General features: G+C 57.0%; 1 protein-coding gene across 1 annotated transcript in view; it reads right to left on the reverse strand.

The window, feature by feature from the left end:
* The window catches only part of MYH7B (myosin heavy chain 7B), a 40,429-nt gene that overhangs the window by 5,558 nt on the left and 16,879 nt on the right, over positions 1-17,992 (reverse strand). Inside the window, 26 exon segments of the mRNA XM_073880515.1 lie at positions 1-23; positions 26-200; positions 848-1,090; positions 2,041-2,296; positions 3,015-3,151; positions 3,244-3,367; positions 5,262-5,379; positions 5,580-5,667; positions 6,091-6,167; positions 6,254-6,386; positions 6,500-6,679; positions 7,837-8,007; positions 8,148-8,297; positions 8,389-8,507; positions 8,778-8,916; positions 9,060-9,163; positions 9,641-9,739; positions 10,744-10,807; positions 10,934-11,026; positions 11,204-11,227; positions 11,614-11,710; positions 14,285-14,312; positions 14,592-14,748; positions 15,174-15,317; positions 15,508-15,614; positions 16,895-17,059. The exon segment at positions 1-23 is cut by the window's left edge and continues 195 nt beyond it. Of these exon segments, the coding sequence (XP_073736616.1) occupies positions 1-23; positions 26-200; positions 848-1,090; positions 2,041-2,296; positions 3,015-3,151; positions 3,244-3,367; positions 5,262-5,379; positions 5,580-5,667; positions 6,091-6,167; positions 6,254-6,386; positions 6,500-6,679; positions 7,837-8,007; positions 8,148-8,297; positions 8,389-8,507; positions 8,778-8,916; positions 9,060-9,163; positions 9,641-9,739; positions 10,744-10,807; positions 10,934-11,026; positions 11,204-11,227; positions 11,614-11,710; positions 14,285-14,312; positions 14,592-14,748; positions 15,174-15,317; positions 15,508-15,614; positions 16,895-16,985 (3,141 nt within the window). The 5' untranslated portion in view covers positions 16,986-17,059.

Consider the following 17,992-nt stretch of genomic DNA (forward strand, 5'->3'; position numbering starts at 1 on the left):
CCTCCGCTGGGGCCGGGACTCACGTCTTCCACTTGCTGCTCCAGCCGGAGCTTGGCCTTGGCCAGAGCGCTCACACGGTCCTCCTCGGCCTGCAGGTCGCCCAGGGCCTGCTGGTGGGCCTCCTGCAACGCCTTCTTCTCCTTGGTCAGTCGGGCTACCGACTCGTCCAGGGCCGCCATCTCCTCGGTCAGGTTCTTCACCTGTGCCAAGTGCCCGGGTCACCATGAGGACGCCCCTCCCACACTCTGGTCTGAGAAGCCACCCACCAGGGCACAGCCACCGCCCCTTCCAACTAGGGGCCCTCGGGCAAGTCCCTTCACTCTGAGCCTCAATTCTCAGTAGATGCTAGTTTCCTTCGCTGTAACAGGAGTTACAGACAGTCCTGGCTCCCCCTGTGAGCACCTGAGCAGGCAGCTGACCCCCGGGCCCCCACCCCCATCGCCAGTATAATGGTGTCCGTACTCCCGGTCCCGTGAACCACATGGGGCCGCAGCAGGGGCCTGATGGCAGAAGGCATGCCTAGGCACCGGGGCACGCAGAGCTGGGAAATGGGCGTCCTGCCCTCAGGAGGCCTCTGGTCCAGGATGGATGACAGATGCTAGCATTTCTGAGCACCACCGTGTGCCGGGGCCCTGTGCTGAGTGCTGGCAGAAGCTGCTCACACACCGAATCCTCCAGCACCGAATGAGGGGAATGAGCTAAGTGCTGCTATTAACCCCATTTGACAAATGAGCAAACTGAAGCCCAGAGAGAGGGAGTGACCCGCCCGTGGCCACCCAGCAGGGGTGTCCTAGAGCCCGGAGGGACAGCAGCAGCTGCCTGACCCCACAGCTGGCCCGGCCCACACCTTGTTCTCCGTGGCTTGCTTCTCCTTCTCGGCCTTGGCCAGTGTCAGCTCCAGGTCGTCAATGTCCTTCTTGAGCTCTGTGCACTCGTCCTCCAGCTTGCGCCGGCGGGCGGCCAGGTCGGCGTTCACCTCCTCCTCGTCCTCCAGCCGCTCGCTCAGCTCCTTCACCTTTGCCTCGAGCTGCACCTTGGACTTGATCAGCAAGTGGCAGCGCTCCTCAGCATCCGCCAAGTTTTCTTGCTCCTGGAGAGGGACGTGGGGAATGGGGCAGAGCTAGGGCCAGCTGAGCCCGCCAGGGGACACCAGGCCAGGCCAGGCCCTGAGGAAGAAAGTTCACGTGTCCATGCAAAGGTCTGACATCCATGCTCAGCTGGGGTCTGGGGACCAGGAATGCTTATGACCTACCTGCTCTGGGCCCTGAAGGGACTCGGGTGTGGTGGATTGAGGGCTCAGGAGAGGGAGGGGCAGGGGCTGAAGCGGAAACATCCAGAGGGGAACAGAGAGGCTGGGGGCAACCCAGAGTGAGACCCGAACACGGGCTCGAGGAAGAAGTTCCAGGCTGAGGCCTTCTGGGGGGATGGGCAGCAGTGCCCCGGATCGGCTTGGAGACTCTCTCCCACCTCATTGTTTCCTCACCACCTGGCTGCCTAATGGTCTCCTGCACTAGCAGGTGAGTTTGGTGACACCCTGTCTTCCCACCAACGCGTCTCCAGAGCTGCGGCGGGGCCTGGTGCACCGGTGATACTCTGTTCGCAGAAGGAAGGAATGGCTCTGTGGACTTGGGGAGAGTCCAAGACCTCTGATCCCTGCCCTCTGGCTATTACTGTTACTTGCCCCCTGGGTCCCCAGGGGAAGGGAGCATGGGTCTGTGTCAGAAAGGCCAAGGGAGGGAGGGCTGGGGAGATGGCGCTCCACTGCAGCTTTAGCAGGAAACCAAGCTAGCAGGAGGTGGGAGCATCAAGACACGTGGACAGACGGACTCGGAGGGTGCGGAGGCCAAGTGTGGACCTGAGCCCACAGCCCTTCTCTCACGGCACGTCTAGGACTGGGAAGAAAGATCCAGGTCCTGAGCACACGGAGCACACCGGGTCCACCCTGGCCTGGCGGGGGCGGGTGGGGCAGGGTGGGGGTTCTGGGGTGCCAGGGGGCACGGGTCACCAAGGGAAGTCCCTCCCCTCCCCTCCCCCACTCACTGCCTGCAGCTGCAGGGCCAGGTCGTTCTTCTCCTGGGTGACACTGACGTGCGTCTCCTCCAGCTCCTGGCGCTTGGCCTCGGCAGCAGCCAGTGTCCCGCGCAGCCCCCGCAGCTCAGCCCGCAGGGCCGCCAGTTCCTCCTCCGCCTGCGCCGAGCGCAGCAGCGGCTTCATCTTGAAAAAGAGCTTCATCCAGGACCAGTTCTTGACAGCATTGAAGGCACGGATATTCCACTGGATGGTGAACAGGGCATCCCTGGGGAGGGGGGCCACAGGGGGCCAGGAGGCTCAGTGCGGCCCCTCATCGTGACGGCCCTGACGCTCCCGGGGCCCCTGCTCTGCATCGCACACTCTCAGCGTGACCTCTCCATCTCCCTGGCGGCCCTGTCCGGTGGGTCCAACGCCTCTGCTTTATAGGCCAGGTGGGGCGAGAGGGGCCCACGGTCCAACGGGTCTGCCTCCCTCATGTCCTGGCGGCCCTTGCAAGTGTCCTCAAGATACCAGGAATGGATCCCGCTACACTCTGGGCTCTGGGGTCAGACCGCCAGGACTCACCCCCCATCCCCCCCGCCGAGCTGGGACTGGGTCTTCCACTCACACGGCCCTTCAGCTGCTGGAGGTAATCACAGCACCCACCTCGGGGGACTGTCGTGCCCATTAACCAAGAAAAAGCAAATAAAGCCTCTTGCCTGGGGCCTGGCACTCCAAGAGTCTTGGAAAACACCGGTTGTCATTATTACCGTTCTGGGCCACACTCTGGGTGGCCTGCAGTGGAGGGAAAGGTGCTCTTACCCCAATTTTTGAGGTGAGTGAATGGAAACTGGCCGTTGAGGGGAACAAAACAGAACCCTGCCCCTTCAGAGCCACCCGGCCAGCCGCAGGGGATAAGCTGACCCACGCGGTAGATACCGTGATGAGCTGCGGAGAGCCCGGGGCTCCTGCCAGCCCCGGCCCGGCTCCCGGCCCCCACACACCTGCCGCCCAGCAGGCGCTGGTACTCCAGGCGCATGAGGCGGCCCCGGCTCCGTGCCTGCAGCAGCGTCAAAACCTTGGCCAGACGCTGGTCACGAAGCTCCTCCAGGACGCCTAGAAGCCCAGCCTTGAAGAACACCTGGGGGGTGGGGGGGAGGCACCAGGTGGAACCCCCAAGCGCCTGCGTGTCATCTGTCCAGTGTGACCACCCTCCATCCCGTGTGCCCCGACCTTGGTGTGGCCGAACTGGTACTGGGTGTACTCAATGTCCAGTGAGCCCAGAAGCTTCTCTGTGGCCTTCCTGCTGTCCACGAAGGTATCGTCTGGGATGGCACTGGGGTTCAGGATGCGGTACCTGGGGAGCAGGGAAGGGCTGGTGAGGAGGAGACCGGACAGGAGAGCAAGGGACGATTATTCCCAGGCCTCACAGAAGCTAGCGCAGAGGCTCCAGAGGGGCCCCACCGAACCAGCATGGCGGCACAAGGGGGTGAAAACTTAAAAAGCTTGGGCTGCGTTTAAACGCATTTTTTCATTACATCCGTTAAGAAATTGTATTTACAACAGGCGTGCGACACTTTCATAATTTTTTAACTTGTAATTTTTTTTGAGAAAGAGAATTCTAAACAAGAGCAAGGTTCCCAGCACGTCCACTGCTGTGGGTCCGGGTGGCTGTGGCCACACTGTGAAGGCCAGAGAAATACGAAAGCTCCCTCCCGAGGGGACTGAGGAACAAAGCAGAGCTCACTAGACCATGCGATATTTTACAGCCGTAACAAAATGAGTGATGCTACCTGTCATTATACACCTGTCCAAACCCACACAACGTTCACCGCCACGAGCAAACCCTGATGTAAACTCTGGGCGATTATGGTGTGTCACCAACTGTAACAGACGTCCCACTCTGGTGGGGGATGTTGCTCGTGGGGGAGGCTGTGCTTGGGGGGGGGCACAGGTATATGGGAAATCTCGGCACCTTCCCCTCCATTTTGCCATGAACCTAAAACTGCTCTAAAAAAAAAGTCTTAAATAAAAGAAAAAAAAGATAATGGTGCAGACTTATGTCTGCTGACAAGGAGCAATCTCTTTCTCTTACATGAAAAAACAAACTCACAAAACAAGGGTGGAGGGGTGGGGGGAGAGAGGTTGAGAGAGTGCGCGCACAAGAGAGCATGCGTGTGAGCATGCCCACAGTCTTCACGTCAACACGCGCGGGTACGTCAGGGTGGGTGACCACGGGGACTTCAGGACGGGGAGGGAACTATGGACCCCTAGAGCCTGACAAAATCAAACTTCCAAAGGCAGAGAGAGCTAATAGCACTGACTAGCATTACATACAGTCTAGTCTACGGGGACCCTCACTCAACTCCCAAGTCCACATCCAGCTCCGCCAGCCCCCCTTCGAGCCTCTTCTTGGACGTTTGCTGAAGACATTTCAAACTTGACTTGTTTAAAGTGGAACTCAATCCACTATCCCTCCACCCCCCAAATTATCAAAAAACCCGGTCTTGGGTTTTTTAAATTTTTTAAATTTTTATTTTTTTGTTTTTCTTTATTTTTTTTAAGATTTTATTTATTCATTTGAGACAGAGAGATACAGAGAGAGAGAGAGAGCATGAGCAGGGGCAGAAGCAGAGGCAGAGAAGCAGGCCCCCCGCCAAGCCAGGAGCCCAATGCGGGGCTCGATCCCAGGACCCTGGGATCATGACCCGAGCCGAAGGCAGACGCTCAACCATCTGAGCCACGCAGGTGCCCCATAAATTTTTTAAATTTTTAAAAAATTATGAAAGTGTCACACGCCTGTTGTAAATACAATTTCTCAATGAATGTAATGAAAAAATGCGTTTAAATGCAGCCCAAGCTTTTTAACCTACCACCTACCCCAGAGGCTCAAGCCCCAAACCTGGGATCATCCTTGTCTTGTTCTTATTCCCTATCCGACTCACCAACTCGGCCTATTGGCTGCACCTCAAGTACTTGCCGCAAGCCTGCTGGCTACTCCCCCAGCCCGTTCCACCCCTGCTGAGATGCCTGCCCAGCCCCCTCCCCAGGCCCCGTGTTCCCCTCGGTGACCCCCTCGGTGACCCCCTCGGTGACTGGAATCTCAGTCCTTGGGACGCTTGATCCCTTTGGCTCTAAGTGTGTGCCCTTCCCCTTCCCTCAGGCTGCTGCCTCCACCTGGGGGAGGGGGGCTGTGCAGGAGCAGGGTGGGGGTGGGCGGGGGAACCAGGGCCGGGCAGGGAGACACCCACCGCTGCCGGAAGTCAGCATAGAGCAGCCTGTTGGGGAACCCTTGGCGACAGATCCGGATTCCCTCCAGAACTCCATTGCAGCGCAGCTGGTGTAACACCAAAAAGGCATCCATGACTCCTGGACGTGGTGGGGGTTCAAGAGAAAGGTTAGAAGTCAATGGACATACCTTCATGCCCCAGAGAAAGACCACCAGCCCACAGAGGGGCTTTCTTTGAGACTGTGTGGGCCCCGAGGAAAAGGAAGACCCAGCTTCTCAGTCTGCCCTGTCCCCTCCCTCCAACGGCCCCACCCCACCAACCCAGTCCTGGGGTGACTACCTGGGGTCTTGTTCTCATTGGGGACAATGCAACGGACGAAGTGGGGCTGTGTGGCCCGCAGGTTGGTCATCAGCTTGTTGAGGTTCTCCTGGGGGTGGGAGAGGGGAGAAGGCACAAGAGGGGCAAGAAGCAGAATTGGAAACCATAGTGGATCAGCCTGCTAAGGACTGTGAGCCGGGCATCTAAGCATGCTTCTGCACATCGGTCCTTTCACTCTGGTCCTGGTGACCCTCCTCCCTCTTCTGCTTGACTGGGTCCCTGTCACTGTCACCGAAGCCTTCACCCCCCAACCCAAACCCCTTCCCTCCCACGGGCCCCGCGGCTCCCTGCCCAGGCAGCGTGCGGACGGGAAGCAGCACAGACTTGCTGTGATGTTCACGTGGAGAGGAGTTAAACATCACTGCAAGTCTTAACAGCCGCCCGCCCAGGGTGCAGGGGACAGAGCAGGGACCAGGGACAGGGGTGGAGGCTGGCAGGGGAGGGCCTACACGGGGCCCAGCCTGGGCCTCACCTTGTGCAGCTGGGACACCGTCTGGAAAGATGCTGCCTTCTTACGCTTCTCCTTCACCCCAGACTTGGGGGGCTCGGCTAGGAGAGATAGGGGACCTGTCACTCTAGGGGACGCCACTCTGTGAGTACCCTACAGGATGGCGATCTTGTCCCTCTGCACTCACTGGAGCAGGGGCCTGCGTAGTTCTCATAGAGGGCAGCCAAGAGCTTGTTCTGCGACTTTTGGAAGATAGGGACCACAGTCTCATTCAGTGGATCCTTGTTTTTCTCCAGCCAGCCCACGATGCTGTAAGGCACCTGGCAGAGACCGGACAGGTGCTGAGCAAGGGTGGGGTGCGGGAGCAGGGGGGACCGAGAGCCGAGAGAAGGGAGGAGGGTGGTCAAGGGTTAGGATTCCAACAGGCACCTACCACACCCGCATAGTGGACCACCTCAAAGTGGGCCTGGTATTTGCGCTTCTTGTCAGGCCGTGGCTGCTGGAAATTGGGTGACTTCCCCGCATGATTGTCATAGAGCTTGGCCCGGAAGCTGGCGTCTGAGGCCTTGGGGAACATGCACTCCTCCTCCAGGATGGACAGGATGCCCAGTGGCTGGGGACAGAGAACAAGCTTGAAGGGCTGCCATCAGGCCAGCCCATCCTGGCTGGGCCAGATCCCCATATCCTAGAGCCCTTCCTTCTGGAAGTCTTCCCAGACACCCCAACCACCTGCTGGGAGGGCCAGAAACCAGACAGGTGCCCAGGAGTCCTATCTTCTAAAAGAGAAGTTTGCAGCATGGCTGCCAGGCCCCTCTGCACAATTCACAGCTCTAGGCTGTCCTCTTGGCTCACAGCTGCACAAACTCAAACTGTTCCCACTCACATCCTGACGTCTGCGGTCTCTCTCTCACACACACACACATTCACACACACATACACAGTACAATAAAAAAAAAAAAAAGTTCAAGTTTTGGCTTCCTCACTTACTAGCAGGGGGGGCCCTTGGGCCTCAATTTCCTAACCTGCAAAGTGGGGAATGCATACTTTCAGTGCTGATTTCACAGCTAAAAACTACTGACCCTCCAAATGTGCCAAAGCAGGAGATCACAGAAATGCATACAAATCACCTGCTGCATGAACTCTTGTGGCTTCTTCAACAACGTTCAATATTCAAAATACATTTTCAGAGAAAAAGTAAGATGAGAAATGAGTGCATGTCTATAAAAGAAAATGAGCGCCCAGGATAAAGGGTTTGGGGGAGACTTACCCAAGTGCCCAGATATAGGCTGTACAAGGTATAGGATTAGGGGGAAACATTTTTTCCCCTCTTTAGTTCTGATTTTTCAAATTTTCTTTGATTTTTCTTTCTTCCTCTTGGTACCATGGGGAAATAGGTGTAACCAGTCAAATAAAGAAGCAAACAGATCCTACCCCGCAGCAGGACCTGGTGACCCGCAGAGCCGTGCATGCACACGGGGCTGTGGTCAGCAGGGCTGGGTACATGCTCACACGTACTCACCAACACACATTCACACCACCTCCAGCAAACCTACTTACAGCCACGCACACTGCCATTCACACACACACACACACACACACACAGAGACCCAGTCACAGCCCCGTTCACATACACAAGCTCACATCAATGTACACGTGCGCACGTGGATGCTTACACACGCTCACTCACCAGCCACAGTGCACATTTGTTCCTGCTCACTCACCACACCCACACCCCCCCTCTCCTTGCAGTGACCTTGGCCCAGGCCCCACCTTCTCGATGAGGTCAATGCAGGGCTGCAGGTCCAGGCCGAAATCGATGAAGACCCAGTCAATGCCCTCCCGTTTGTACTCCTCCTGCTCCAGCACGAACATGTGCTGGTTGAAGAACTGCTGTAGCTTCTCATTGGTGAAGTTGATGCACAGCTGCTCGAAGCTGTTAAACTGCAGAGGGAGGCGCTGGGCTCAGGGGAGGGGGAGAGGAAGACCCGCAGAGAACTGGGATGCGCGTGACTTCACCCCCACCCACCTGTGGTCCCCCATCCTGTGGAGAACGGAGCCCAGGGGTGCGGGCCTGCTCTCACCTCAAAGATCTCAAACCCCGCGATGTCCAGGACCCCGATGAAGAACTGCCGGGGCAGCTTAGTGTCCAGGGTCTGGTTGATCCTCGATACCAGCCACCGGAACAGCCGGTCATAGGTGGCCTTGGCCAGAGCCCCCACGGCAAACACCACCTGGACGTGTGGAGAGGCTGGGCTGGGACCCAACAGGGAGGGGGCCCTGCCCCAGCTGTCCCCAGTGGGCCCTAGCCTGCGAGTCACTCACCTGCTCCACACTCTGGCCCTTGGTCACAAACTCATTGCCCACACGCACTCGGGGGTGCAGAAGGCCTTTGAGGAGGTCCCCACTGCTGACCCCCATCAGGTAGGCAGACTTGTCAGCACCTGGCAGGGCACACAGGCGGGTTCAGGAGGAAGCCAAGAATATGGACACTTGGGGCCTCTGCCTGGGGTCAGCAGAGGGAGGCTGGGAGAGGTGGAGATCAGGGCGGGGGGGTGAGGGTCTGGAGTTGTGAAGTCAGGGGTTACAATGAGGGCCAGGGAAAACTGAGGCCAAAGGCTGTGGACAAGGTTAGGGTTAATAGACATGGGACAAGACACTGGGATCAGGGTCAAGGTTGATGACCAGGTCAGGCCAGGGTCAGGACCCCTCACTCTCAGTGCCGTCGGCCTCAGCCTGCTCCTCCCGCTGTTTCTGCTTGAACTTCATGTTGCCAAAGTGCAGGAGGGCCCCCACGATCTTATAGCAGGCACACTTCTCATCCACGCTGAAGCCCAGGATGTCCATGGCATGCTGTGGCAGGGGACAGAAGGATCAGAGAGGGCCAGGGGCCAGCCGAGCGAAGGGCCCTGGGACTGATCCCCAATCTCCACCCAGCCTCACGCATCCCCCTACCATCAGCCCCCCGCTTCACCCCTCTCCCACCACAGACGTACATCAGTCGCCATCAGCTCTTCCCCATCATCCATGTTGTCCACAGTGATGACCCCCTGGCTGCAGAAGTGGTAGTCGTAGGGGTTCATAGACAGAAGCAGCATATCTGGGGGTCCCGGGGAGGAGCAGGGGGAGTTTGGTCGTGTGCACTCAGCTATTCTCCTCCGCCCCCCCATCCCAGCATGGGAGGCCCTGGGGGCCACCCCAGCCAGAGTGGCTTTGCTCACTCCCTCCCCCATGCCCGTGGCTTTGCTTGCTTTATGGTTCTCGGAGGAATGAGCCCAGGCCCCATGTGGGGAGCTAGGACACAGGAAGCACCACACCCTGCCCTCTTGGGGTTTGCAAGAGAGGGGAGCTGGGCAGAAACAGAACCACTGCTTCCCCCTGGTGCTGCACGAGGCCTCTCCAGTCCCAGGACAGCAGAAGGGACAACCTGGCCAGGGCGATGACACCCAGGGGCCCTTCTCCAGCACAAGAAGGAGAGGGCTCAACAATAACCAGAGGTCCCAGCCAAGGAGTGGGGGGACGGTCCCACCTAGCCCCGTGGGCTCTGACTCCCGCTCTATCAGCCCCTGACCCTCACCCTGTAGCTCTGGCTTCTTCCCGGAGAGGATCTGGTAGTAGACGTGGTAGCCACGCTCACCGGGCAGCTGGAAGATCACTCGCGACTTCTCCAGGAGATCTGGGAGAAGGAGGGGCCCTGGCCTACCATCCCGTTTCTCCCAGACTGTTGGGTCGCCCCAACAGGGCTGAGGGGGGAGCAGGGAGGAGGTGCCAGTGAGGGTCAAGGGTGAGTAGAGAGGCGCTGCGTCCACACTGCGCCAGCATGTACGGAAGGGTGTTAGCATGGGGAATGTGCGTCTGTAGGTCTGTGTGTCTGTGTGTCTGGCAGGGGAGGGGGTGTCTACGTTTGTCTCCTTCCAAATGGGCTTTCAGTCCTTCATCCAGACCACGCTCCTTCCCTCCAGAGCAGAGCTGGTGTGTCAGTGCATGTGTGGAGCTGAGCTTCCACATGCATGCAAAGGGGTCGGTCAGGGAGCAAATGACGATGTTCCCTGGTCATCACATGCCTGTGCTCATCCATCGGGGTCTGGCCATGCACCCCAAGGTGGGGAATGGTCAGTGCGGGGCCTTGCAGGCGGCCTGGGACCTGGTGTCCGAGCAGTGGGGTCAGGTCAGGTGGGAGAAGCAACGACCCCCACGAGGTGGGAGGGCAGGCTTCCAGGAAGGACAGGGACTCTGTGTGTATGTGAGGCTAGGGCAGGGGTGGGGCACAGGCCTGCCCTACTGGAGGCCAGAGAAAGCACTGGGGTGGGGTAAGAACCCAGTAACAAAGGAGCCTGACTGGCCCAATAAAGATCTGGGTCTCCATCTTAAGACAATGGAATCTAGAGAAGGTTTTTAAGCAGAAACATGATGTGGTCAGACTAGTATCTGAGAAAATATCACTCTGGCTGGAAAACCAAGCAGAGGAATGGAGGCTGGGAGACCATGCGGAGGCTGGTGGAATGTTCCAGGGGAAAGTGAGGTGGCAGGGGATGGGCAGTGGCCAGAAGAGGGAGAGAAGTGCCTGGAACAGGTGGGAGCCCCAAGGACTTGAGGATGGCTGCTCAGTCTGAGCAGAAAGACCCGGGCCTCTGCCCCCCATCCCCACGCTTTCCCACCCGGTAAGTCCCCTAGACTCACAGCTGTCAATATCTGCGGATGCGAGCTTCCCGGAGGGGCCGAAGTGAATGCGGATGAACTTGCCCTGTGGGCAGAGGAGCAGGCTCAGCACGGGCCCAGCCATCTGCGGGCTCCAGCTGCTGAAAGCTCCCACCACCTCCATCTCCCTGCTGCCAATCCCCACCCCCCTTCTCCCACCGTGGCCACTCACAAAGCGGGAGGAGTTGTCATTCCGCAGGGTCTTGGCGTTGCCGAAAGCCTCCATGGCAGGGTTAGCCTCGATGATTTGATCCTCGAGGGTGCCCTGGTGACAGCAGGGTGAGGGGTCTGTCAGCCCTGATGCCTCTGACCGGGAGACCAAGGGGCCCAACGGTCCTGGGTATCAGCCCATCCTGGACAACTCTGGGCAGGGGAAAGGAAGGGGGACTCCCCGGGGCCTCATTATCATTGCCTGCCCCACTCACACTGGCCCCATACTTACCCCAGTCTTTGTGGCCAGAAATTGCTGGAAAGAGAAGGAAGACAACATTAGAAATGTTGTATGAGGTCTCACCGGGCTGGTGGATGGGGGTGGCAGTGGTTAGCAGGACAGTGAATGTTAGTCCCCCAAATGTGTAGCCCCCACACCCCCTCCCCAACCCTGTCAGCACTGTTAGAAGGAGAAATGCTAGAAAGTGGGAATGAGCTTGGCCCTAGTCAGGGGCCTGAGGCATGGGGCCGTGTCTCGGGGTCCCCTACTTGCAGCCCTTCCCCTCCCCCAGCTCTGTCTCTGGCCTTTTCCATAGCCCTTAATTTTCCAAACTCCAAGAAGTGAGTCTGGGCGACCGGAGCCCGGGCGTCCCGCCTCCCATGACACCACAGCCACCACATGTGTCATCTAGAGGGACCTGCAGAATTGAAGGGATCTCCGTCCCTTCCTCTCCCAGCCTCATCCTTGTCTTCTGTCTGTGTCCCTTTGCTTCCCTTCCCCACCCTGGTTCCCTGCAGCCTGGGAAGAAAGGGAGAAAAAGGAAGGAATGGATTCTGGAAGGCCAGGTGCCAGGCCACCAGGGGACTTTGGTTATTCACCCACCTCCAGGGAGCCCAAGACTTAACGATCCCCCCAGAGACATTGCTGGGGGGATGGAGGCTGGAGGGAAATGGCAAGAGCCCCTCCTTCCGAGCTCTGCCCCCCACACTCATATCCGGGGCCTTTTGAATAGGGCTCTCTATGACAGATGTAGTCAAATTTGGGGCCAAGGGGAGGGGATTGATAAGGCTTTTAAGTTCCAGCATGCATGGACCCTGTAAGCCAGCCAGCCTTTCCACCTCCCTTGCCTGACACCCCCACATACACCCCACTGTGCAGAGCTCTTTTCTGCCCCGCCTTTCCCAGCTGCACCCCTGCCAGCCCTGGCCTCTCCCTGGCCTCTGTTCCCATTACTGGACCAAGCCCCAACTTTCTGCAGCATCCTTAGAGACACTGTGGGGGGGTTCAAAAATGGGGTGGGGAAAGGAGGGAGCAAAGAGCACCAAAAAGTCAACAGCAAAAACAAAACAACAAAAACAACCACCACCACAACAAAAAAACAAAAACAAAACTGAAAGGAAAAACAAAAGCAAGAAAATCAAATGAGGGAAAAAAGAAAACAACTTTAAATGGAAAAAAAAAAAAGAAAAGAAAAAGAAGAAAGAAAAATGCCCCAGAATAAAGCAAGGCTTAACAGGACCAGGAGTAGGAGGTGGCCTTGGGCTTCTGGAAAAGAAAAGGCAGCCCATTTTGGGGGTGGAGGAACACACACAGAGCTCTGAACAGCTGGCCCTGGGGGCTAAGAATGAATGTTATACCCAGAAAACAAAAATAAAAGAAAACACCGGTCCCCCATTATTTCAGAAATTTCAAAAATCCATACAGAAATCACTTGGTGAGAAACTGCCCCCTGACCCTGGCTGTCGAGAATGCCCTTGGCTCTGGTTAGACTCCACATAAGCCTGCTTTTTGACTGACAGCAGGTAACTGTCTTTGGTGCTTGAAAACCAAGAAAACAATCACTTCATAGTTAAAAGCCGCCGATTTGGTAAACTTTCAAAATAGGAAGGTCGTGACGGAAGGGAAAATTACATAAAAAGTTTAGGAACAGCTGCGGTCCTGCCCCTGTGTGTTACAGATGGGGCCACTGAGGCAGGCCCAAAATTGGGTCCCACGGTATGGAAGAGGCGGTCACAGCCTCTCTCTCGGTCAAGCCTTGCTCAGGCCAGAGTCTGCCACCAGGGTGGGAGGCTCAGGCAGGGCTAGAGGCTCTGGGGAATCAACTTTTTAAAAAGGAATAAAAAAAAAAGAAAGAAAGAAAGAAAAAGAGAAACAGTGAGAAGCAGTGGGGGGAGTGGGGAGTGGCGCCCGTGCGGGCGAGTCTTACGGCCTTCTTGCCCGGCCCGTCTCCTAAGGCAGCCACGGTGGCAAAGTACTGAATGACCCGCTTGGTGTTAACCGTCTTACCGGCCCCCGACTCTCCGCTTAGACGACACAAACACGAGTCACCAAAGCCCATCTGGCCACTCTAATTCCCCCTGCCCCCAACACCCCAACCCTCAAGCAGGCACTCTCTCCCTTCCCCCTGACCCAGCTCCCAACTCAGGACCCCCAACTCAAAGCCCTCCAGAGACAGATCAGCCCTCAGAGGTGCTGAGTTGTGTACAAAGCAAGCCAGGGCAGAGCATCCCGGTGAGATGAGAACACACACATGATGCCATAGTGCTCTACTGAGCACTAACGTAGTGCCAGGCGCTGGGCCAGGTGCTTTACCCGCCCTGGCTCATTGAAGCCTTAGAAACCCTGTGAAGCAGGCACCATTATCACGCCTATCTTATGGGTAAGGAAATGGGACTCAGGGAAATGACGTAAATGTCCCTGCTGTGTGCCAGGCCCATATGTTAACTGGCCGACTCCTTATAGATCTGCATCGTAGGTAGGTAGGATTGTTCTGCTTTTACTGATGAGGCTCAGGGGCTCAAGGGTACCAGCAGGAAGTGGGATGTGTGAGAACCTGAACCCAGGTCCTTCTGGGTTTTAAAGGCCTTGCTTTTAACCACCAGGCTGCATGCACGCACACACACACACTCAGACACAATGTCCATATTGGCTTGTCTGGACATGAACTTGGCATGTAAGAATTCTACCACTTTCTCATGGGGGCAAATGAAAAATCAAAATCAGATTCAGGGGTAAGGAAATTATAAGGAGGAAAGGGAAAGTTATCTCCTCCCTCCCGGTGAGCCAGAATCATAATTCTCAAAAGATCCAGGTGGGAAGGGGAGAGTCCAGGCCCTGGGGGGAGGGAGTATCAGGGCTGGTGATCACTCTGGTGCTTGGGTATCCCTTCCCTGTCCACCATCCCATAATGCATCTGCCCAGAATGGGGACAGAGAAAATGCTCTAATTTAACTTTAGTAGGACACCAGCTCCAGGTGGTAGAGGCCCTACCCTAAGCACTTTGGAATCAACCCTGGGAAATGATTTTACTTCCACTCCCCTACTACCAGGTGGTCAGCACTTCCCACCACACCCCCAGAGCCCCACACTCACGTGATCAGCATGGACTGGTTCTCTCGGTCTGGAGGAAAGGGGAGGAGATAGAGAAGTTAGCCAAGGTGGGGAACCAGTCACAGGTGGAACCCCCTGGATATCCACCACCCAGGGCCAGAAACGGGAAGGACCAAGCGGGATCATCCAGACTGTGGCCAGCTCCCACCTGACAGAATGCTATGCTAGAGTGTCCAGCAGCATCAAAAGGGAAGCAGTACAAGTGGAGGGAAAGGGGTCCTTTACAGGGGCCTCCCTGGAGCAGGGGTCGAGGTTTTTGGTGAGGGAGAGGAGTCGAGACGGCTCTTACTGCGCAGCATGTCATTGTAGGCGTTATCCGCCACTGCATATATGTGGGGTGGGGCCTCCGAGCGGCGCTTTCCCTTGTAAGCAGCCACCACGGAGGCCGTGTACACCGGGAGCCATTTGTACGGGTTGATGGTGACACAGAAGAGGCCCGAGTACGTCTGAGGAGAGAATGTAAGGTGGGTTATTGAAGGCCAAGTTCCCATCCTCTGGCCCCAGCCCTCACGAAACCGTCCGTGACCCTTGCAATACGCCCCAAGGAATCACTTAAGGTGCCCCGCCACACCCTCTGTGGCTGTCCTTGCCCGCCCGGGCCCGTACGGCGGCCCCGCTGCCCGTGGCCCCACCTCCACATTGCCACGCCAAGCCTCTAGCCGCTGCTCCGCCCTGCACTCCAGGAGCCGAACCTCCCCTAGCCCCGCCCCAGCCCGGGGCCCCGCCTTCCCAGGGCCATGACATCACCCAGCCCCACCCCTAGCCCCGCCCCCCGCGGCCCAGTCCCCACAGCGCAGTGGCTCTCCCCCTGGCCCCGCCCCTATCCCTATGGCCCCACCCCCACCACACGCCGCCGGGGCCCACGGCTCACGTAGATCATCCAGCGAGCATAACGCTGGCGCAGGTTGTGCAGCACTGCTGCCTCGTTGAGGTGTGTCATCATGGCCATGTCCTCCAGCAAGTCGAAGCGGGGCGGGTTCATGGGCTGTAGCTCTGCTTCGCGCACCATCAGCATCTGTCCGGGAGACCGTATAGTGGGAGGCCTTAACATGGGGTGGGGTGGCAGGGGGGCAGGAACCGACTGACCTCAGCCTCTTACCCTGTGCCCCCCCCAGGCCCCCTTTCATTCACTGCGCTAGCGCTAGCTAGCAAGGAGCTGCACCCCAGGGGACAGAGAAGCTAACTCCAAAAGAGGGGAGCCAAACCTTCTGGTCTTTGGTCTCCACGTTGACTCTGCCCCCAGTGGCCTCCGACCTGATCTCGGCCTCCACATAGGCATCCTGTTCATCAGGCACCCAGACCTTCTTCCTCCCTGGTTGGGGGAGAACATTGGGGCTTTGAGAAGGGCTGAGGCACATCCAGGGGTTGGGAGCCCAGCTGGGGTTCCCAAGCCATGCCCGTAGAGCTATGTCCCTCCCATGAGCCCCTGCGTCAGGATGCAAGGAATACACAGAGACGATCCTTCCAGACCCAGGATCCTGGGAGGGCAGAGCTGGGAGAATCCATAGGGATCTCCAGAGGGATTCCCTGACTGAGGTAACAGTCCCTCACCGCCCTGGATTGCATACTTGGGTTCAGATTCCTGCTTTTGCGTATCTACCCTGCAACCTTGGGAAAATCCCTCATTCTCTCTGGGTCTGTTCCCTCAAAGGCAAAATGTTATGGGCATCTCCTGAGGTCCTATATGGAACAGCCCTCAACATCAGGAACATAATTCTCAGGGGGCTTCTGCCTCCCCCCGCTCTCTGTTTTGCTGAAGACTCAAACCCACTTCTAATTCTGTGTCTTGTGTTCCTTCCTGCCTGGCCAGCTTGCCCCAAAGCTTCAGGGAGCCCATATTTCCTGGAGGTTAAAGGCACGGACTCAGACTGCAGACCACCAGATTCTGTTCCCTGTCCTGCTACTACTAGCCGAGTGCCTTGGACTGGACCAGCTACAAAGCTTGCAGGCCCCTTGTTAAAAAAAAATCATTACGAATTTCAAGAGGGTGATTCCAGAGTGTTAAATCAAGCACGAGGCCCTTCTGAGGATGATGCCCTATGCAGTGGCAGAGGTTGCAGGCCCATGAAGCTGGCTTTGGCCCTCGTCCCCACCCTCCCCAGGTTGTTGAGATGATGCATGGAAAGTCATCCACTCTGGGCCTAGCACAAAATAAGCACTTGATACACACTGCCTATTGTTATTATTGTCCTATGAGCAAACCAAGTCATAAATAGTAGTCTTTATTCCTGTCTTTGGCTTTGGCTCTATGGAAAGCACTAAAAATAACTCCAGCACAGGTTTTATGGACACCAGCCTACATACATACCAATCACTCTCATCTCAGAGGCCTCAGGCTCCAGCCACAGACTGCTGCACCGGGAGACAGGGAATACTGTCCATTTTACAGAGGAGCAAACCGAGGCTTGCTCACAAACATGCAGTGATGTACACAGATGTACATCTGAGAATGTAGCCTTAGGACCCCAGACTCTGAGGGAACGGGCCAGGGCTAAAGCTGCCAGCCCTGAGCTCAGTGCCACCACCCCTCCCCACTCCCGGTCTGAGTCCGTAAGGGCTACACTGCGGCTGTGCCCTCCTGCCTTCACTTACCATCCCACGGGACAGTGTGCACCTTCATCAGGTCCTGGTAGCCCTGGCGGAGGTAGCGGGCAGACTCCCCAAGTTCACTCACATCCATCATGGCGGTGGCACCGAGAGGTGGAGGACGAGGGACTAAAAATCTTGGAGGTTCAAGGCAGTCCAAGGCATCAGGCACTGCAAGATGGCAGTGATGGAGGAACTGAGGGACCAGGGGCCCCAAACTGGGACATGATTCAAAACCCACAAGGCCTAATACTCAGTGATTCCCTGGGGGTCCCCATCTCAGCCTCCCTGGTGAGCCCCCAACACACACACACACCCCAGAACATTCTTTCCCACAGATACAGAGACTCGTGCCCACCCATGGGGACCCTCACCCTTTGGTTCCAACCTCAGCCCTGATCACCCACCTCAGCACCACGGTGAGGGCTGGGAGCTGGGCTACCCCTTTTATTGCCACCGTCAAGGTCAGCGGAGGAGAGCTATGTCAGCAATCTCCACGTGTCACAGCCCCCCCAGCCTGGCCACAGGACACAAAAGGCAAATTCCCTTTTATCTCTACCAGCACGGCCCCTGGGCTATTTTTACCTCCCATTGTCATGGGATCACAAAGGCGGAGAGAGACACTCTAACTAAGTGATAGGGAGGCTGGGATTCAGAGAGCAAAGGGGCAGGACAAAGCCATGAGAGATCTGAGAAGACTGAGGAGCTCAGAGAGAGAAACTGAGTCACAGGGAGTCTGTTCCACCCAGAAAAAGACTCACACCCCCAGAAACAGAGCAAGGAGACTCAGAGAGAGAAACCACAGAATGCCCTCTGGGATTATTTGGCACAACCCTCTTTATACATCCAGGGAAACTGAGGCCCAGAGAAAAGAAAGCACTGGCAAGTCTCACAGATAAGCAGTAACAGAGACCCGATCAAAAAGAGAAGCAGAGAGAGTGAGACATCCCTCTCCAGTAGTGGCATGCTGTCTCTTTCCTCCCTACCTCCATCCCCATTTCCCTGGGGCCCCCTGAGGAAATCACACATGAAGAAAACTAGACCAGGGACCATAGGCATAAAGGAATAATTTGGCTGAAGAGAAAGCAAAATGAGGAAATTCAG

This window comes from Callorhinus ursinus, unplaced genomic scaffold, assembly GCF_003265705.2.
Source record: "Callorhinus ursinus isolate GAN/ISIS: 27379988/994484 unplaced genomic scaffold, GSC_fseal_2.0 scaffold38, whole genome shotgun sequence".
In the NCBI taxonomy this organism is placed as follows: Eukaryota; Metazoa; Chordata; class Mammalia; order Carnivora; family Otariidae; genus Callorhinus; species Callorhinus ursinus.